The following is a 22518-nucleotide window of genomic DNA, read 5'->3' on the forward strand; positions in this document are numbered from 1 at the left end:
TTCTCCTCTCTCCTAACCTGAATGTCCCCTTCTGTCCTTCCTCCCTTCATACCTAAGATGTCCCCTCTTCTCCTCTCTCCTAACCTGAATGTCCCCTTCTGTCCTTCCTCCCTTCATACCTAAGATGTCCCCTCTTCTCCTCTACTCCTTATTTACATCAAATATCCGCCTCCTCCCTATTTGCCTACATGTCCCTCCTCTCCTCCCCCCTTTCTCTCCCCTTCATACCCAAATGTACCTTTCTCCTGCCTCCTTACTTTGCTAACTTGCAATGCACCAAGTGATGGCTTGCCGTAGCTCTCTGTTGTTCACACGAGCTGGTAGGTCCTCTGTTGTGAGACCAATGTCATGGTAGTAGTTGTCCATGATGGTGGCCTCCTGTAGTATTCCTGTCTCAGGAGATCCTTCTTAACCTAAATGTCCCCATCTCCCTCCCTCCCTCCACCTTCTCCCATAACTGTCCTCTTCTGTCCTCCTCAGCCTTATGAAGATAAAGATGACTGGTCAGAGCACATCAGTTCCTCTGGGAAGAAGTACTACTACAACTGCAGAACAGAGGTCTCACAGTGGGAGAAACCCAAAGAGTGGCTGGAGAGGTACGCATTACTCCATCTTCATTCACATAATACCCTTTTCACATGATAGATCTGAGCGTAGCTGAGCTGTATTGCGCTGGCTGGCCTTGTTCCTTTTTCAGTCAGTGATGAGCTGTGAAGCTGATGTCTCTGATGAATTCATAAACACTGCTTACCAAAAAACTGAGACTGAAGACGGCCTTGCTTTGCTTTACCCATGTCCTGATTGTTATGGTATTAAATGTAACATAGCCAGCCATAGTGTTTGTAAGTTACAATGCCCTATGCTAGTGGTTCCCAAACTGTGAGGTGCACATGTAATGCCATAACAATCAGGACAGTTGTAATAGTAGAATGCACAAGGTGCAATTTCGAAATTGGTTAGTGCCTCATCAGTTTTCCTCTTGTCATGTCAGTCATTGCATGCCTTAGAGAGCTATTTATAACTTGTCAGACATTTCCAGATCAATAGCCCATGTCAGCCAACGTTTTTTAGCTAGGTTGTTTAGCCCATAGATTTTGTTGAAATGTTTGAGTCACTCAAATATCACATGAATAAACATTAGACATGGCAAAATGTATAGAATTGCAAGAAAATGAGCTTTAAACTGCAACATTTGTATTTCCGCCAACAAGAGGGGTGTGAACAGTTTGTCATGAACAGTGCTTGTGCCCATAGAAATAGACATGGCACGCGCCAGGATGTTCTCCAATGCTGGAAGGGGGGCCTGAGAGGAAAACGTTTGGGAACCCCTGCCCTATGTCACCTGTCAGAAATTAGGAAGATTAGCACTTTGTGTTTTAACTTAGGGCTCTGGTCAAAAGTAGTGCAATATATAGGGAATAGGGTGCCATTTGGGATGCAGACTTGAGCTCTAACTTGACTGTTTCTGTTTGTTTCCAGAGAGCAGAGACAGAAGGAGTCCTGCACTAAGTCGGCGCCAGTCAACAGTTTCCCCAAAGACAGGGACTACAGACGGGAGGCCATGCAGCAGGCTACAGCAGTCACTGGCTTTACTGCTGCTAGTAAGTTTTACAACTACATACCGGCTTTACTGCTGCTAGTAAGTTTTACAACTACATAGTGGCTTTACTGCTGCTAGTAAGTTTTACAACTACATACTGGCTTTACTGCTGCTAGTAAGTTTTACAACTACATACCGGCTTTACTGCTGCTAGTAAGTTTTACATCTACATACTGGCTTTACTGCTGCTAGTAAGTTTTACAACTACATACCGGCTTTACTGCTGCTAGTAAGTTTTACAACTACATACTGGCTTTACTGCTGCTAGTAAGTTTTACATCTACATACTGGCTTTACTGCTGCTAGTAAGTTTTACATCTACATACTGGCTTTACTGCTGCTAGTAAGTTTTACAACTACATACCGGCTTTACTGCTGCTAGTAAGTTTTACAACTACATACTGGCTTTACTGCTGCTAGTAAGTTTTACAACTACATACTGGCTTTACTGCTGCTAGTAAGTTTTACATCTACATACTGGCTTTACTGCTGCTAGTAAGTTTTACAACTACATACTGGCTTTACTGCTGCTAGTAAGTTTTACATCTACATACTGGCTTTACTGCTGCTAGTAAGTTTTACATCTACATACTGGCTTTACTGCTGCTAGTAAGTTTTACATCTACATACCGGCTTTACTGCTGCTAGTAAGTTTTACAACTACATACTGGCTTTACTGCTGCTAGTAAGTTTTACATCTACATACTGGCTTTACTGCTGCTAGTAAGTTTTACAACTACATACCGGCTTTACTGCTGCTAGTAAGTTTTACATCTACATACTGGCTTTACTGCTGCTAGTAAGTTTTACATCTACATACTGGCTTTACTGCTGCTAGTAAGTTTTACAACTACATACCGGCTTTACTGCTGCTAGTAAGTTTTACAACTACATACTGGCTTTACTGCTGCTAGTAAGTTTTACATCTACATACTGGCTTTACTGCTGCTAGTAAGTTTTACAACTACATACCGGCTTTACTGCTGCTAGTAAGTTTTACATCTACATACTGGCTTTACTGCTGCTAGTAAGTTTTACAACTACATACTGGCTTTACTGCTGCTAGTAAGTTTTACATCTACATACTGGCTTTACTGCTGCTAGTAAGTTTTACATCTACATACTGGCTTTACTGCTGCTAGTAAGTTTTACATCTACATACCGGCTTTACTGCTGCTAGTAAGTTTTACAACTACATACTGGCTTTACTGCTGCTAGTAAGATTTACAACTACATACTGGCTTTACTGCTGCTAGTAAGTTTTACAACTACATACCGGCTTTACTGCTGCTAGTAAGTTTTACATCTACATACTGGCTTTACTGCTGCTAGTAAGTTTTACAACTACATACTGGCTTTACTGCTGCTAGTAAGTTTTACATCTACATACCGGCTTTACTGCTGCTAGTAAGTTCTAGAACTACATACCGGCTTTACTGCTGCTAGTAAGTTTTAGAACTACATACTGGCTTTACTGCTGCTAGTAAGTTTTAGAACTACATACCGGCTTTACTGCTGCTAGTAAGTTTTACAACTACATATTGGCTTTACTGCTGCTAGTAAGTTTTACAACTACATACCGGCTTTACTGCTGCTAGTAAGTTTTACAACTACATACCGGCTTTACTGCTGCTAGTAAGTTTTACAACTACATATTGGCTTTACTGCTGCTAGTATGTTTTACAACTACATATTGGCTTTACTGCTGGGAGAAAGTATTTTTTTGTTGCTTGTTTTATAATTTTTTTTACATGTCTGCCATTGAGGTCAAAATACCTTTTAACAAGGGAGACCTGGCCAAATTTCTAGAACCATGCGGTTTGACTTTTTTAGTGCAATGGTGGTTGCTGAATGTTCTTATCAGTCATTGATGGTCCTTGTTAATCAAATTTCTGCCTAATGTATGCTAAGTTTACCAAAAGAATGGCGCAGTGGTCTAAGGCACTGCATCGCAGTGCTAGCTGTGCCACTAGAGATCCTGGTTCGAATCCAGGCTCTGTCGTAGCCGGCCGCGACCTGGAGACCCATGGGGCGGCGCACAATTGGTCCAGGGTAGGGGAGGGAATGGCTGGCAGGGATGTAGCTCAGTTGCAACGCCAGGGTTGTGGGTTCGATTCCCACGGGGGGCCAGTATGAAATAAACAAAAATAATGTATGCACTCACTTAACTGTAAGTCGCTCTGGATAAGAGCGTCTGCTAAATGACTAAAATGTCAAATGTAATGTATGATTCAATCAATGCTGCATCTGTGAGTCAAGGTCAAGTTCTGAACGTGTGCCTCGGGAAGGAGGCTGTGTTGATCTAAAATGTTTGAAATCTGTCTTCAAAACCACTGTCTTATTCTCAGGTATTTGTGACTTGGTGTTCTCAGATGTTATTCTAATCTAAGCCTTTCATTATCCCAGTGACAATGTAGTCTCTAAGTGTATATACTGCAAGGGTGGTGGTAGTGGTTCATGTTGGGGAGCGTGCCCTGCTGTACAGCCAGTCAGTGGAGGTAGAGGGCTCTGTAACTCAGTCCGTTGAAGGACGGGGGAACATGGGCAGTCACAGAGACCTGATTGATGTCATCTGGCAAACATAGAGAGACTGACTGCACTGTCACCGTCCGAGAGAGAGCGCAACGGAGAGGGAAAGAGAGCGAGACCTACTGCACCGTCCAGAGCCGAGTAGAGCGCTCCCCTCTACTGTCAAACCGCCAGAACACAGCGGTGGTGCACAGTGCTCTGTCTACCCTACCAGAGCATCTGGGCTCAAACAGTATTTGCAAGATTTATTTGGACTCAGGTTTGTCATGCGTGTTCACAATGCCAAGGTCACTGGTTTGTGGTTGGTCCATAAGTGGTGCGGCTTAAACAAAGGGAAGAACAGGATCAAGTTTGTTCTTTTGGAGGAGGTACTCTTCGGAAGCTAAAATGTTGAGGGCCAGCTGGCGGGAAAAAGCTGCTGTATCATAGATTTGTCAGGGAGAGATTCAGCTTTCTAAGTTAGCGCCTTACAGTCCACATGCCTACTCTCAAGTAAGCCAACAGCCAGCTTCTTCTAATCAGACTTCACAAGCCTGCTGATTTGAGATGGTTTTAATCATTTGGCATATTTATCCGAGAGAGAACTTCTGTGTGTCTGTCACTCACTCGACACAACCACTTGCTGAGTTATCATTTGAAAATGAGATTCCGCAAATTTTAAGAGGCAGTTTCCACTGGAGCGAAGCCCGTCTTTAATAAATGCATCTGCTGCCCAGTAGGTGTGTGATGATATAAGTATCGCATAATTTTTTCCCGTGGCAACAATGAAAACATGAAGCAGACAACTCTTTGGTCCTTTAAAAGCCTTATATTTGTAAAATAATGTGTGCTATAGCTTGGAAAATAAATATGACTCTTGATGACAACATAATGTTTGTTTCCAACATTAGGGCTGTTTTCCTAAAGAAGTTAAAGCCGCTTTGTGTTTTGTTTCCTTGCCATGATACTAACGAGTATCGCCATAATGGTATCGTCCCGGCCCTATTGTTTATTAAGCTTGAGTTCCACTTAGTTCCATTGAACATTCCCTACGAACTTGCAAAAATAATCTTGAAGAATCAGTAGTGCTGAGTGATTTAATGCTTTTTGAGGTTGGTTTGATTTTTAAAAAACACTTTTTGGGGTGGGTTTCAATATTATGTGTGTTGACTGCGGTAACAACACAGAATAAAACAGTTAATAAAAGTCCCATGATGGTAGTGACTGCCCATTACTGCTTATCACTTATTAACAGTCATTTATTCACATTACTTTACTCAAATATTTCAGTTGTGTATATTACATTTGTTTTATTTGATGACTATATTTCATTCCATGTCATCATCTCATCTCTATAGAGCTGCTGTCTGACAAAATCACTTTTGTAGTTCTTCAATCTATTTAAGGCATACTTTTGACTGCTGAATACCAACTATCAATCTCTTAGATCATGTATTTTCAGGTAGAGATACCTCGCGACACAACCGCTGCTCTCTATATCACCTCACGATCGCGCATTCTTCTCTCTTCAGTAGCAGGTGTAAAATAAACAAAGGCCGGACATGTAGATGCGCAATGGATTATGGTCATTGTAGTTAATTGCCGTGGTTTATTCGCTATACTATGTCGAATATTGGCCTGTTGGAAACTACAACTCCCTACTACCGGTACATTGCACAGTTCAGGCTGGATCTGATTTATCTCTAGAGAAACTGTGCGATGTGCGCATTGAGCTCACAGAAAAAAAACATGCTAAATGGAATTCAAATAATTGTCAATTGTTTAAGAAAACTAAAATAACGGACATTTCGATTATTCGCTCAGCACTAAGAATCAGATGTGAGTGCTTTTAACATGTGAGATCTAACAAGTCTACCTCCCTCCCTCCCTCACAGAGTCAGCCCAGGTGGAGAAGCAGCCAGCGTCGGTGTCCTCACAGTCGTCCTCCTCAGGTTCGGGCCTGAACCCCACGTCGGGTACCCCCTGTTCCTCCTCGGCCCCCACCACGGTGCCAGTGTCCCCGGTCCTCCAGTCCCACGCCCACACCCCCCTGCTCCAGGACCCCTCCCTGCTCAGACAGCTCCTCCCAGCACTTCAGACCGCCTTGCAACTCAACAACGCAAGCGTCGACATGGCCAAGATCAACGAGGGTGAGAGGGAGAGAGACGCACGTGCACTGAGTCTTTTATCTGTGAGGGCTACTATGGTGAATGCTTTCGCAGACAGCAAGGGAAGCTAGATTATAGAGGGAGTAGGAGAGAGACACAATGCAGAATGTGGCTGAATACTTTAGGAGCAGCAAGTGAAACTGGACGTTTTTTTAGTTTTTGCTCATGATGGTCGTCTTTCAACCTTGTGCCCATGTTTCTCTAGCTGCCCTTTGTCTGCGGACGGAAACTCACAGGCAATAGGCAGATCTGTAGACCTGACTAGCAGGTTACTAGGGCCCTATAGAATCTGTGATGCAGAGGGAATCACGGAATACAGACATTAAAATGGAATTCAACAATATAAACAAAATGTATTGAACTTAGTAGGGAATCAACTAAATGTATTGAAAAGTTAATTCATTTGCCCAAGTTTATCAGAAGACGTGAATAGAATGCATCAGTGATTCGTATTTCCTGTAACTTTCTGAAGAGGCAACGAGAATTTCTCGTATGTGTGGCGCGCGCGCCTACCACTTTGTGTCGCTTTGATGCTAATGAAAAGTATTCTGGTAGATGGAAAGGCTTTCCCAAAAAACCTTCTCAATTAAATGTTAACTACCAGGTAGCCTATGCTTACAGCGGTCGCGTTAATGCAGAATTCTGCCCCCCCAAAAGATGAATGCATTATAAATATCTTGCTGCGTTTTGTAAAGACAGATCTAAAATATTTCTTATTGCAATTTCTCGGCATCAGACTGATTTTGTGCTTCAGTAGCACTTCTCCACTCGGATGAGAATTCACGAACGGGCATTCTATTAAAAGACAGTGCTCTGACTGAAATGTAGCTACTTTCCTCTGGTACTTTTCTCGGTGTAGCCTACTTTTCTCCAGTAAAATGCAAGATTAGCGTCAAGTAAAACTTTAGGAAATGTAGCTGGCTACATTATTTCTATAATAAACATTAGAAATACACTACCTTACCAAAAGTATGTGGACACCTGCTTGTCAAACATCTCATTCCAAAACCACATTGAAAGTCACTGAGCTCTTCAGTTAGGCCATTCTACTGCCAATGTTTGTTTATGGTGATTGCATGGCTGTGTGCTCGATTTTATACACCTGTCAGCAACGGGTGTGGCTGAAGTAGCTGAATCCACTAATTTGAGAAGGTGTCCACATACTTTTGTGTGTATATATAGTGTATTATGGCATGCATCGTTTTTGCAAGAAAGACCTTGCTTTTCCATTGTTAGCTAATTTACTTGTGTGGCTGCTAGCCAAATAGTGTTGCACTTCTGTTGTCATCTGATGAGAATGAAGCCATTTTCTGCCGAATGTGTTGCACTAATATATTTTTTGTGAAGGAAAACTAGTTGCACCTGATCACTCTATTGAAGCAAAAAAACACTGCGTCTCGCCTACCCTTGTCCTTCCTCTCTTTTCTCCCCCCTTTTCTCTCTCTTTCTGTTTGTCCCCTCTTTCTCTCTTTCATTCTCTGTTTCTCTCTTCGCTCTCTTTCTCTTTCTGTCTCTCCTCTGTCTTTTTCCTCTCCTTTGGTGTGTGTCTCAGTGTTCTGGTATTGCTTAGGGCTGGGAATGGCCAGGGACCTCACGATACTTTGGTGCCGATACGATATGTATTGTTATTCGATACTGTGATTTTATTGCGATTCGACGTTCCAAACATATTGCTCACCATATCGGCCGCAGAGACTAGAGAGCCATGAGAAAACAACAAGTTTTGATCAGTCATGGAAATGCAAGTGCTGAAAACAAATTGGCTCCCTATTTAAAAAGAAGATGGAGAACAAGCTATGAAGGAAAAATAGTTTTGGTGCAGGTACAGCCAACTAGCGCAAAAATAATAATTGTCAAAACGATACGATATGTCGTCAAATGATTTTCGGTACAGCGGGAAAGTTGCATGCCATTCACAATGTTCAGCATTTACAATGTTCCTTGCATTGTCTGTTGTGACCGGATTGTTATGTTGGGCCTCTCCAGTTTTCACTCTGATGCTGCGTTTGTAACCATTTGGGAATTTACCAGTTGTGAAGTCATAAATACTAGTTGGATGCATTCATGTGACTTAAACTCATTGAGAAATGCCGATTTGGCTAATGGCCAACAAGCTTTGTCAACCATACTACAAATAGAGCTATCATGCTTGTAAACAAATTATAGTTCAAAAACCACATTAATAGATTGCTTTTGTATAAATGTTTTGTTGGATTTAACTGTCGAAAATGCTGTTATAGAGGCAATTTCCTTAGTACCTGACATCGGAGGTCACCATGTGGGAGAAATGGTTCTCAGCATGACGACGAGTCACTGTTAAGTAAGCGCAACACAGGGTGCTATGGCCAATTCATTGAAAACTTCATCTTAGGTTTGCTTATATAGAGCGGGTACTAGCTGTTTGCTGAAATGGTTGTAAGAGGGGAGTTTGTAATGTGGCTCGGGCACTTTCATGAGGTGTTGAAACCACTACTGAAACCCCCTATTCTCAACCACGGAGTAGGTGCATATCCACGGTCTAAACCAAAGACTGTAAAAAATATATAAACACAGCCTACATATCGCTCTTGTTATTTCTTTGGCCCGGTCAGAATCTGCTGCTAAGGCTGCTTGAATGGGGAGATGACGATGTGTTTCTTTGAGTTTCCGTCTTGCTCCGGTATACGGTGGTGACGTCGGTGTAAAATGTGTCAACATATTTGAGGTGTTGGCAGCTGCGTAGGCTATTCACGTTGAGTGTGGCGACGTACTGTTAATGTTTATCAACAACTCTGTCCATCGCTGTTGGAAGCTGCTGGGAAGCCAACATTTTCCCAAACTGGAGATTTTAAACGTTGATGGAGGATCCTCCAATTCTGGTTTCTCGACCTCCACCACTCGCCATCGTACATAACTATTTTCCGGCTGCGCCTCACAAAAGGACAGTTAGAAGTGCGTCAATTAAGATTATAATTTGTATTACAACATGTGCATAGGCTCTAGTTGTTTTAACGGAATAGCCTGAAATGTTTTTTCAGCTCAGATTTACTCAAGAGGCCTACAACCCAGCGTAGGCAGAGCCTATAGGCTTAGTTTTTTTATCTAATTTTAAAAAATGTATTCATTCAGGTTCACAGTGCGGACCGAACCGAGTTCCCTGTACCGAACTGTTCGGTACGAATACATGTACCGTTACACCCCTAATTAGGGATAATCTGTTATAGTTTTAGATAAAGACTATCTTTCCCAGCTTTCCTCACTATTTTCTCTCTCCCTAGTCCTCACAGCTGCTGTCACTCAAGCGTCGTTACAGTCATTGCTTCATAAGATCCTCACGGCCGGCCCATCGGCTTTCAACATCACCACTCTGCTCTCCCAAGCAGCCCAGCTCTCCAACCAAGGTAGGACTTCTTCAGCCACGCTGTTTTATTTTGCTGCCGTGGTCGTTTTTACATCCAAAATTGACAACCTTCCTCCAACTTGCCACTGTTGACTTTAGTATTAAAAGTCTATCTAAACCAGAATGGGAATGGTGTTCAAATGTGTAACCATATCCATGTCTTCTCCCTCAAACCGCATCGAATGTCAGTGGTTGATTTTTGCCAATGTATTATTTTGTGTCCGTCTTCTTTGCACTGTTACACTTATTATATGTATTTATTTTTTGGTCATTTAGCAGACGCTCTTAACCAGAGCGACTTACAGGAGCAATTAGGGTTAAGTGCCTTGCTCAAGGGCACATCGACAGATTTTTCACCTAGTCGGCTCGGGGATTAGAACCAGCGACCTTTCGGTTACTGGCACAACGCTCTTAACCACTAAGCTACCTGCCGCCCCTCTGCAAACAAGACACTATTTTCATCTAGAATTCTGTCATAGCTATTCCCCAACATTTATTTTAGTTGCTTTTGCCACCTGCTTACAGAATGCAGCTTTGTCATGGAAATGGTTTTTAATGAATGCCTAATCATTCTCCAACCTCTCTGCTAACCCCAACAGCCCAGCAGTCGAACCAGTCCCCCATGTCCTTGACGTCAGACGCCTCCTCTCCCCGCTCCTACGTGTCTCCCAGGATCAGCACGCCTCAGACCAACACTGCTCATCACAAAGCCCTGCTCAGCACGCCACCTGTCGCCTCTCAAACCAAGGTACTGTCTACTGTAGCCTCCCAGCCTAAGGTAGGGCCTCTCTACCCCACTGTCCCCCTGAGTGGAGGGGATGGTAGGGATTTTGTTGGAGTATTTACTCTTGGTGTTTCACAGCATCATGACCAAGCTAGTCTAAGACCTACCCAGGTTGTTCAGTGTTTATTACTGCTGTAGGGGTTTCTCTTTGTGTTTTTGTCAGTATAATAATCATGTCATTTTCTAAAATGCCTTTGTAGAGGAACGTGTGTTGTGACAGCAATTGAGCAAGCAGCTCTTGTTTGCCGTGCGTCTGTGTCTTGGTCTTTTTAATAATGAATGTTTATCTCACTAGAGCTACTCTTATCTGGCCTGGTCCCTGTCTGTCGTTCTCTTTGTGGTCCAGGTGAACATCCATGGTTCTGGTGTTTCCTCTCTAACCTTCTTCCCCTCTGTCGCTGTGTGGTCCAGGTGAGCAACACGCCAGTTGTGAAGCAGCAGGGATCAGCCCCCCAGCCCTCCTCCCAGCAGCCCCTCCCCAGCGACAAACCACACGGACACGACATCGCCGCCTCCCCTAGGACCCTCCAGCGCCAAGGGTTAGCCTACATTGACCTTCTAGTCATTAGCAGACTCTTTTCTTTTTGATTCATCATTGGCTAGAGCTCTTTATGTGACAGTGTTGAATGTGTTGTGTGTTTTTAAAATGTTTTCAGTGTGTGAAAAATCTATAAAAAATGTCATCCTAATTTAGCAGACGCTCTAATCTATAGCAAATTACAATCTGTGTTTTCAACTAAAGGAGGTAAAACAATTGATCATTGCTACTAAGAGTCTTCAAGATGCTCTCTTGTGTTCGTCTGACTGATGTGAAGAGAAAGCAGAGAACCTCAAGGGGTGACATACAATGCCATGATCATGCCTTGTAAGAGACTGTTTACACATTATTTCAATATGTAGTGTTGTGGAGCCACCTGCTGGCGTTTTAATGGACAAGTATTTCATAAGTATTTGCTTTACACAGCTACACAGGGGGTGCTAAGCTCACATATGGAATTGTTTTAAGATGGTCATACTATGGATCATTTAGCTATTTGATTTTGAATTTTAGGACCACTTTAGGTGTCAAGTGTATAAAAATTATTTGATAAAATATTGATTTTTATTATTTTGCCCTTTACTACTAAACTCCATAGAAACACATTGAATAACACATTCATAAATGTCAAAGGACAGTCAAAAAATGTCTCGTAAGAAACAAGATTTTGAAGTGTCTGTCCTAAATCTAGGAGATAAATAAAATAGATAACTCATTATTATTATTAAAAAATTTTTCACACACTGTATTTAACCGCTTTTTTGGGTAGGCACAAAACTAACTTAATACTTCCATTTGTTTTTTAAAAACTGGTACAGGTTACCTTCATACGAGTGCCGTGACACTTGTGGGGGTCGTACAGCAAAACGGAGAACACCATGTTTGTGTAAATCTCCCCTTTCCATAGAGTTTATAGGCCAAACCGTTCAGACGTTTTCGCAAGAAGGCCGATTTTTTGGGGGTGATGTCTCATGGTCTTACAAACACCGCTCTAGCTTTGCCACCTTTCACCGCGGAAGTGTGACATCGGTGGATGTGATGGATTGACACACCTCCAAATGACATCATTTGAGTCAATTGGAGGTGTACCTGTGGATGTATTTCAAGGCCTACCTTCAAACTGTGCCTCTTTGCTTGACATCATGGGAAAATGAAAATAAATCAGCCAAGACCTCAGAAAAATTATTGTAGACCTCCACAAGTCTGGGTCATCATTGGGAGCAATTTCCAAATGCCTGAAGGTACCACGTTCATCTGTACAAACAATGGTACGCATGGGACCACGCAGCCGTCATACCGCTCAAGAAGGAGACGCGTTCTGTCTCCTAGATATGAACGTACATTGGTGCGAAAAGTGCAAATCAATCCCAGAACAACAGCAAAGGACCTTGTGAAGATGCTGGAGGAAACGGGTACAAAATTATCTATATCCACAGTAAAACTAGTCCTATATAGACACAACCTGAAAGGCCGCTCAGCAAGGAAGAAGCCACTGCTCCAAAACCGCCATAAAAAAGCCAGACTACGGTTTGCAACTGCACATGGGGACAAAGATCGTATTTTTTGGAGAAATGTCCTCTGGTCTGATGAAACAAAAATAGAACTGTTTGGCCTTAATGACCATCGTTATGTTTGGAGGAAAAAGGGGGGTGCTTGCAAGCCGAAGAACACCATCCCAACCGTGAAGCACGAGGGTGGCAGCATCATGCTGTGGGGGTGCTTTGCTGCAGGAGGGACTGGTGCACTTCACAAAATAGATGGCATCATGAGGAAGGAAAATTATGTGGATATATTGAAGCAACATCTCAAGACATCAGTCAGGAAGTTAAAGATTGGTCGCAAATGGGTCTTCCAAATGGACAATGACCTCAAGCATACTTCCAAAGTTGTACCAAAATGGCTTAAGGACAACAAAGTCAAGGTATTGGAGTGGCCATCACAAAGCCCTGACCTCAAGCCTACAGAAAATGTGTGGGCAGAACTGAAAAGGCGTGTGCGAGCAAGGAGGCCTACAAACCTGACTCAGTTACACCAGCTCTGTCAGGAGGAATGAGCCAAAATTCACCCAATTTATTGTGGGAAGCTTGTGGAAGGCTACCCAAAACATTTGACCCAAGTTAAACAATTTAAAGGCAATGCTACCGAATACTAATTGAGTGTATGTAAACTTCTGACCCACTGGAAATGTGATGAAAGAAATAAAAGCTGAGATAAATCATTCTCTCTACTATTATTCTGACATTTCACATTTTTAAAATAAAGTGGTGATCCTAACTGACCTAAGACAGGGAATTTTTACTAGGATTAAATGTCAGGAATTGTGAAAAACTGAGTTTGAAATGTATTTGGCTAAGGTGTATGTAAACTTCCGACTTCAACTGTGTCTATACAGTGAGGGGGAAAAAAGTATTTGATCCCCTGCTGATTTTGTACGTTTGCCCACTGACAAAGAAATGATCAGTCTATAATTTTAATGGTAGGTTTATTTGAACAGTGAGAGACAGAATAACAACACAAAAATCCAGAGAAATGCATGTCAAAAATGTTATAAATTGATTTGGATTTTAAAGAGGGAAATAATTATTTGACCCCTCTGCAAAACATGACTTGGTACTTGGTGGCAAAACCCTTGTTGGCAATCACAGAGGTCAGATGTTTCTTGTAGTTTGCCACCAGGTTTGCACACATCTCAGGAGGGATCTTCTCCAAGTCATTAAGTTTTCAAGCCTGACGTTTGGCAACTCGAACCTTCAGCTGCCTCCCCAGATTTTCTATGGGATTAAGGTCTGGAGACTGGCTAGGCCACCCCAGGACCTTAATGTGCTTCTTCTTGAGCCACTCCTTTGTTGCCTTGGCCGTGTGTTTTGCGTCATTTTAATGCTGGAATACCCATCCACGACCCATTTTCAATGCCCTGGCTGAGGGAAGGAGGTTCTCACCCAAGATATGACGGTACATGTCCATCGTCCCTTTGATGCGGTGAAGTTGTCCAGTCCCCTTAGCAGAAAAACACCCCCAAAGCATAATGTTTCCACCTCCATGTTTAACGGTGGGGATGGTGTTCTTGAGGTCATAGGCAGCATTCCTCCTCCTCCAAACACGGCGAGTTGAGTTGATGCCAAAGAGCTCCATTTTGGTCTCATCTGACCACAACACTTTCACCCAGTTCTCCTCTGAATCATTCAGATGTTCATTGGCAAACTTCAGACGGGCCTGTATATGGGCTTTCTTGAGCAGGGGGACCTTGCGGGCGCTACAGGATTTCAGTCCTTCACGGCGTAGTGTGTTAACAATTGTTTCCTTGGTGACTATGGTCCCAGCTGCCTTGAGATCATTGACAAGATCCTCCCGTGTAGTTCTGGGCTGATACCACACCGTTCTCATGATCATTGCAACTCCACGAGGTGAGATCTTGCATGGAGCCCCAGGCCGAGGGAGATTGACAGTTATTTTGTGTTTCTTCCATTTGCGAATAATCGCACCAACTGTTGTCACCTTCTCACCAAGCTGATTGGCGATGGTCTTGTAGCCCATTCCAGCCTTGTGTAGGTCTACAATCTTGTCCCTGACATCCTTGGAGAGCTCTTTGGTCTTGGCCATGGTGGAGAGTTTGGAATCTGATTGATTGCTTCTGTGGACAGGTGTCTTTTATACAGGTAACAAGCTGAGATTAGGAGCACTCCCTTTAAGAGTGTGCTCCTAATCTCAGCTCGTTACCTGTATAAAAGACACCTGGGAGCCAGAAATCTTTCTGATTGAGAGGGGGTCAAATACTTATTTCCCTCAATAAAATGCAAATCAATTTATACGATTTTTGACATGCTTTTTTCTGGATTTTGTTGTTCTGTCTCTCACTGTTCAAATAAACCTACCATTAAAATTATAGACTGATCATTTATTTGTCAGTGGGCAAACGTACAAAATCAGCAGGGGATCAAATACTTTTTCCCCTCACTGTATGTGTGTGTGTGTGTGTGTATGTATGTGTGTGTATAAAATTGATTCAGCTGCGGGATCGGGGCACCACCAGTGCAGAGCTTGCTCCGGAATGGCAGCAGGCAGGTGTGAGTGCATCTGCACGCACAGTGAGGCGAAGACTTTTGGAGGATGGCCTGGTGTCAAGAAGCCAGCAAAGAAGCCACTTCTCTCCAGGAAAAACATCAGGGACAGACTGATATTCTGCAAAAGGTACATGGATTGGACTGCTGAGGACTGGGTTAAAGTAATTTTCTTTGATGAATCCCCTTTCCGATTGTTTGGGGCATCCGGAAAACACCTTGTCCGGAGAAGACAAGGTGAGCGCTACCATCAGTCCTGTGTCATGCCAACAGTAAAGCATCTTGAGACTATTCATGTGTGGGGTTGCTTCTCAGCCAAGCGAGTGGGCTCACTCACAATTTTGCCTAAGAACACAGCCATGAATAAAGAATGGTACCAACACATCCTCCGAGAGCGACTTCTCCCAACCATCCAAGAACAGTTTGGTGACGACCAATGCCTTTTCCAGCATGATGGAGCACCTTGCCATATGCAAAAGTGATAACTAAGTGGCTCGGGGAACAAAACATCGATATTTTGGGTCCATGGCCAGGAAACTCCCCAGACCTTAATTCCATTGAGAACTTGTGGTCAATCCTCAAGAGGCGGGTGGACAAACAAAAACCCACAAATTCTGACAAACTCCAAGCATTGATTATGCAAGAATGGGCTGCCATCAGTCAGGATGTGGCCCAGAAGTTAATTGACATCATGCCAGGGCGGATTGCAGAGGTCTTGAAAAAGAAGGGTCAACACTGCAAATATAGACTCTTTGCATAAACTTGATATAATTGTCAATAAAAGCCTTTGAGATTCATGGAATGCTTGTAATTATACTTCAGTATACCATAGTAACATCTGACAAAAATATCTAAAAACACTGAAGCAGAAAACTTTTGACCACGACTGTAGACATGCTGCTGGAGAGCATCATGTCTCTTGTTCACATTTGCTTGTAAATGTCCAAACTCACTATTCGGTGGGTCCTACCTATATTCACTACATGACCAGAAGTATGTGGACACCTGCTCGTCGAACATCTCATTTCAAAATCATGGGCATTAATATGGATTTGGTCCCCCCTTTGCTGCTGTATCAGCCTCCAGTCTTCTGGGAAGGCGTTCCACTAGATGTTGGAACTTGCTTCAATTCAGCCACACAAGCATTAATGAGGTCGGGCACTGATGTTGGGTGGTTAGGCCTGGCTCGCAGTCGGCGTTCCAGTTCATCCCAAAGGTGTTCGATGGGGTTGAGGTCAGGGTTCTGTGCAGGCCAGTCAAGTTCTTCCACACCGATCTCGACAAACCATTTCTGTATGGACCCTCGCTTTGTTTCACAGGGGCATGTCATTGTATGCTGTAGCGTTAAAGATTTCCCTTCACTGGAACTAAGGGGCCTAGCCTGAACCATGAAAAACAGCCCCAGAACATTATTCCTCCTCCATCAAACTTTACAGTTGGCACTATGCATTTGGGCAGGTAGCGTTCTCCTGGCATCTGTCATCCGTTGGACTGCCAGATGGTGAAGCGTGATTCATCACTGCAGAGAACAATTTTCCACTGCTCCAGAGTCCAATGGCGCGAGCTTTACACCACTCCAGCCAACGCTTGGCATTGTGCATGGTGATCTTAGTCTTGTGTGTGGCTGCTCGGCCATGGAAACCCATTTCATGAAGCTCCCGATGATGGAGATTGCATGGCCGTGTGCTCGATTTTATACACCTGTCAGCAACAGGAGTGGCTGAAATATCAGAATCCACTAATTTGAATGGTTGTCCACATACTTTTGTGTGTATGTATAGCTTTATGAACTGGATTGCCTGGCTTTGCAATTATTTTATTTTCGTTTGCTCTCGTTAGCATATTTAGCTAGCAGCCTCTGCAAATTCGCTATTACGTGTGCTCATTTTTTTAGCATTCTGGTAATAGACGCCAAATGGGCGTCTCTTGCGTTTTTTGGTGCCCACTTGTGTACTAAAACGGTAATACCGTCAGTCCCGTGGTGAGAGAAGGACGGTATGACTACCTTTGTACTTGTTGATCTTATTCTGTGTTAGTCCATTTTTTCAGATTTTATCAGTTTGACCCTCTAATATGCAGAATTGGACTGACCCTCTCCTCTCGTTGCTCCTCGGTCATTCCACAGCGGTCAGAGGAGTCCGTCCCCAGGTCCCAACCACGCCCCCCCCAGCAGCAGCAGCAGTGCCCCCACCACCACCTCCACACCCTCCAGCTCCTCCAACCGGCCAGCCTCCTGCTCCTTCACCCCCACCCTAGCGTCACACTTCAATGAGAATCTCATCAAGCATGTCCAGGGCTGGCCCGCCGACCACGCAGAGAAGCAGGTAGGTACTTAAATGTAAATGTTACGCATCCAAGGAATTGTATGCATTACTTTTTATTTGACCTTTATTTTAACAGGTCCAATTGATAAAATACCTATTTTTCAAGGGAGATCAGTAAAGAGCTATATATAGATTGGATAGATTTTAGCAGTATTGGATACCTGATTCATGTCATTATTTTGACATGAACCTACATTCATTATGCATTGATCAGAGTCATGGCTGTTGGTATTTGATTATGTCTTGTCATAATTTCACTGCGCTATGCTCTGGATGTGGATTAATTCAACCTTTTTTTCTCTCTCAGGCATCCAGACTACGTGATGAGGCCCACACCATGGGAAGCATCAACATGTCTGAAAATTGCACCGAGCTCAAAAATCTGAGATCCTTAGTTCGAGTTAGTGAAATTCAAGCGACATTACGCGAGCAGAGGTAAGAATCCAGGCCCTAATTGCCTGGGATATGCATGTTAACGTCGAAATATGTTAAATAATTACAAATATTTTATCATGACAACTAATACAAGTTTATTTTTTCCTCTCATTCCTCTAGGATATTATTTTTGAGACAACAAATTAAAGAACTTGAAAAGTTGAAGAATCAGAATTCCTTCATGGTCTGAGAACTTGAGTTGAAAAGGGGTGTGGCCCATTGCACATGGTTGGAAGAGAGCTGTTGATTGGGAGAACCATTCTGTGTTCTTGTTCTGTGCCCAGTCTGAACACTTTTGAGCTGCAGTTGGATTGGCTTTGCACCGCTGGACTGGACTGGGCAGGGAGAGTCTGAGTGGTTGATGGTTGTTGGGGAGGAGAAGAGCGGAGAAAAGGGGTTGATACAAGACATGGGCTGCGTCCCAAATGGCACCCTATTCCTATTCCATTTATAGTGCGCTACTTTTGAACAGGGACTATAGGGCTCTGGTCAAATGTAGTGCACTATATAGAGAATAGGGTGCCAATTGGGACGCAACCATGGTTGGTTTTGTATGCGCCCTGGAGATGTAGATTTCTTGTAGATGTTATCCATGTTGTAAATATGTTTTGTAGATGACTAAAGCCATGTTTATCAACGCTTTTGACATCCAAAGTCAATGTTATGCCGAGGAAGCAACGGCTTAAGTTCATAGCCGTCTTCATGTTAAACGCATCGGTCAGTGACTACGTCCCAAATGGCACCCTATTCCCTACATAGTGCATTACTTTTGACCAGAACCCTATAGTCCATGGTCAAAAGTAATGCACTATATAGAGAATAGGGTGCTGTTTGGGACGGAGGCACTCAGTCAGCAGACTTCAAGCTTTTTTGTTAATAGATCAGTGAACCATTGCCTTGAGCATGTCTGTGACCTATGATCTGCATGGAAACCATGGAAACTGTGGAAGATGGCGTTATAATAACTGAAACATAAAAAAAAGACCCTAATGTAACACAAACAAACACAAACAAACAAACAAACAAGCAAAGCAAAACAAACTCAAATGTTTTCATTTTCTAGTTCTCTGTGCTCTTGAATAATAATAATAATAATAATAATAATAATAATAATAATAATAATAATAATAATAATAATGCTCCATGCATTATAACCCAGTCTTATTTTCCCTATTTATCACCCTCTGGTGAAAGTATAAAGGTTACACGCACACAGGATGTCTCTCAAATGGCACCCTATTCCTTTTGTATGGAAGTACTTTTGGCAAACGTCGGGCACTATATAGGGAATAGGGTGATGTTTGGGAGACAGCCACACACAGCTACCCATTCCCACCATCCTCCTCAAAAGGTTAATCATGCCTGGTCGCAATGGTTCAGAGATCTGTTTGTTCACAGCTCACCATGGCCCTGTCCTACATTGCATTTCCCAAAACAGACAAACCAGTGCCTGATGGTGTGAGTAATGGAAGAAAGAGAGCACTGCAATGTTGTGCTTTTTTTACATCAAGGACAATTCCCAATGCTAGCCTGTCCCTAACCCTGCCTCAGGCCACACCCATTACATGCAGAAGCCCAACCCCCTGGCCTAGCTCTTCTGATGAGAAGAGTTGTCTTTCTAAAACCCTCCTGTTGGTTTTTTCTTTCTCCAAAACTTTCCAGCTAAGTTATTTTTGTATATTTCTTTCTTCTTTTGGAAAACTGTACTTTTATTAAATGTGAGGTGGCACCATCTTGGTTCAACCAAGAGTTCATTCCTATGTACAGTTGGTAAGGTAAAAAAAAGTTGCAGTGATTACTAGTATATCAGAATGTTATTAATAAATTATTGCTACATGTTTTCCTTTGCACCCTGTTAGGAGTGAGTGAATGAGTGCTACTGAGAGCTATTAAAGAAGTGGTTTGGGGACACTGTCGAGGCAAGGTATGGGGTGCGTCTGAATTGGCACTGTATTCACTTTTTAAGTGCACTTACTTTGACAAGGGCCCATTGGCAAGACTAAAAAGGAGAAGACAGCGATTTCATAATTTTCAAGGTTCTTCAGCAAGTGAACTGGGAGCCAAATGGAGCTCCCAGTGAATGGACCTGAATAATGCAATTACAACTCTTGTTCTTTGTTATGACTCAGTCTTCTTCTTTTTAGTCTTCCTGCCCAAAATGTAGTGCACTATATAGGGAATAGGGTACAATTAGGGATGCAGTCATGGAGTTGATGATCACTACCCCCACTCACCAGGGTCAGAGGTCGAGCAGGGCAATGACAGCCAGGTCACAAGGTCAAATGTGAAATGTATGTATTTGTAATAAACATGCTAAACTCAAGCGAGCACTGTTATTTTCTGTTCGAGTTTTGTTTATTACTATTATAACGCTAGTGCCTTGTTGAAAGTCTTAAGTCACACAACCTCTGACATGGAAATAAATATTTCAAGTTTGTTTTCTATTTGATCAGTAACAAAGATATTCAATAAGCATGTCATGCATCAATCTGTAGGGTTGTTTTTGCACTCCCATCCATAATTGCATCTTTGTATTTGTATTTGTTCCCCTGTTCACTCTGAGTCAGAACAGGAACAATGTTTGTATCCCAAATAGCACCCTATTCCTTATGTAGTGCACTACTTTTGACCAGGGCACTGAATAGGGAATAGGGTGCAATTTGGGAACCATGTGTGTCCTCAGCTGTGACGTGTTTTTCTCCACTGTTCTGTTATTCTGTTGAGTCTGTGATTGAGCTGCACCAACACATTCAGTAAATATGACCACATTTGCTTTGTATATTGTTTTCTTCTGAGTATTGGGAAAAAATAAATAAAATATGCCTCTACAGGACCAAGTTGTCTCTGTTTTGCACTTTGAATTCAGTTATTTTTGGTTAATGTGGTTTGTGCCGACCTTGCCTGAGTGCCAGTCTGCTATCATGTTTATTCCTTGTCACTCACTGTCATGTCAGACATATTTGACTTGACAACGACCGCAATGGAGTAGGTAAGAGCACAAACTGATCTGGGACCAGGGTAGTTTGTTCCAAAATTCCCACAATGAACATGTTAAATGTGTCCAATAATATGCTAATGTATTCAGTATGTCTAGTGTATCCAGAATAAATTAATGCTGCACAACTAGAGATTATTTGAACATTCGCAAACAAAGAACCATATGTGCATTTTTAGATTATTCCGTTTTTTTGTTTCTTACAACGGATACAACAGTTCTTGTCATTGTGACTGTTCAAATAGTCCTTTATGTCGACGATGTGAGTATCATAAGTGGACTGCTGTCATGAGGAATCTGGTCATGCTTGGCAGTCCTCTCTGTCCCCTCTCTCCGTTTCTTTTCTAGTTGTCCTGCTTTCCTTTACCCAATGATACTCTCCATTTAATATTCCTGTTTTCCTTCCCTTTACCCAGTTCCTACTCTAGATGTATCTCCTCTGCAGGACAGGGAATCCTCTGAAACTCAGTAGGTCTACTGAGAAGGGCTTTGATGAAGGTCACTGAATACAAGGAGTATGGAGACTGCAAAGACATAGTTGAAAGGTAAGAAGGTATATTTTACATTGAACAGAAAACACACCACCACCAATGTTTCACACATGAAACCAAAGGAATGCCAAGAAGAGTTGGTCCTCGAGTGAGTCTAGGCTACAGTAACGTCACTGATTCTACTCATCACTAGATGGCGCTGTTGTCTTTCCCATAGAATTGCACCTCATACCACAGTAAACCAGGTAGGTTTGTGCAACCTAATTCTTGTATGTTTCCTTAATTTATGACATTTGTAAATTATTTCAAATAATTCAACTAGCTCTCTTTGCTTTTCATACTCTGTAATGTTTCCAAAGTTTTTAATAACCATTTTCTCGCAACAAAACTACAAGATCACTGGACCGTAGACAGCAGGACTGAAATGAAGCAACAGCGTCTGTGAAATGTGATGTTTGGAGATGACAGGCTACTAACTGCAGTTATTTTCTTGTAAAGGTATGAATCCTTCTTGAAGATTAAACCACTGGTAAAATGTCTGGCTGGCTTAATCTCATTTTTTTAAAATCAAAAGCCTGATGAGACCTGCCTCTGACAAGGTGGGAAGCTGATAACATCTTAGAATGGAGAAACATCTACAGTCAGTTCCTTTCAGTAACGTTCTTTAGTCTAGTAGTTGTCAGAGTAGTCCTGCAGTACTTAAACTTATAGGAAAAAATTACTTTGGATTTAAATATAAAAAATACAAAATGTATAGGTCATAACTGTAGCCTACATACAGTAGGATATATATGACATGTATGTTTTGTGAAGTCATACTGTAAGGTGATTTACCTTGTACAGTGTGTCAGTTAAAACAAAGTAATTAGGCTAATCCCTTTTTTGTCCATCTGGGACCTAAAAATGTCCTACATGTCGAACACAGTACTGTAGATCAGGTCTCTCATAAACCTGTAGTGAAGGCTAAAATCCTCACTGTGGGTCCTGTTGGGATCAAAGACGGCAGGCTAAATTCCCAACTTGCTCTATCTTTGAACGTTTGAATAAATTAACTCTTCCATTCATCTGAGCCGAGGCTACTAATTAACAGTGGACGGGTACCTTCTACCTTTGTAGTAGGGAAGAAAGCATTGACAATTAATGGAGCCACCCAATCTTTCCCCAGACGAGACGACCTCAAACTTGATATGACACACACATCTAAGAGAGGATGAAGACAGAGGTGTCAGAGGATGTCT

The 22518-nt window shown here is 42.5% G+C and overlaps 1 protein-coding gene across 1 annotated transcript in view; it reads left to right on the top strand.

Moving 5' to 3' along the window:
- Window positions 1-20627, top strand: part of LOC121549950 (WW domain-containing adapter protein with coiled-coil) — a 45505-nt gene extending 24878 nt beyond the window's left edge. Inside the window, exons 5-13 of the mRNA XM_041861954.1 lie at window positions 481-596; window positions 1480-1601; window positions 6004-6258; window positions 9534-9656; window positions 10255-10403; window positions 10851-10978; window positions 17161-17359; window positions 17667-17794; window positions 17915-20627. Coding sequence (XP_041717888.1) covers window positions 481-596; window positions 1480-1601; window positions 6004-6258; window positions 9534-9656; window positions 10255-10403; window positions 10851-10978; window positions 17161-17359; window positions 17667-17794; window positions 17915-17984 — 1290 coding nt within the window. The 3' untranslated portion in view covers window positions 17985-20627. The remainder of the gene's footprint in view (window positions 1-480; window positions 597-1479; window positions 1602-6003; window positions 6259-9533; window positions 9657-10254; window positions 10404-10850; window positions 10979-17160; window positions 17360-17666; window positions 17795-17914) is intronic.
- The last annotated feature ends 1891 nt before the right edge of the window (window positions 20628-22518 follow it).

The sequence above is a fragment of the Coregonus clupeaformis genome, chromosome 34 (assembly GCF_020615455.1).
Source record: "Coregonus clupeaformis isolate EN_2021a chromosome 34, ASM2061545v1, whole genome shotgun sequence".
NCBI lineage: Eukaryota > Metazoa > Chordata > Actinopteri > Salmoniformes > Salmonidae > Coregonus > Coregonus clupeaformis.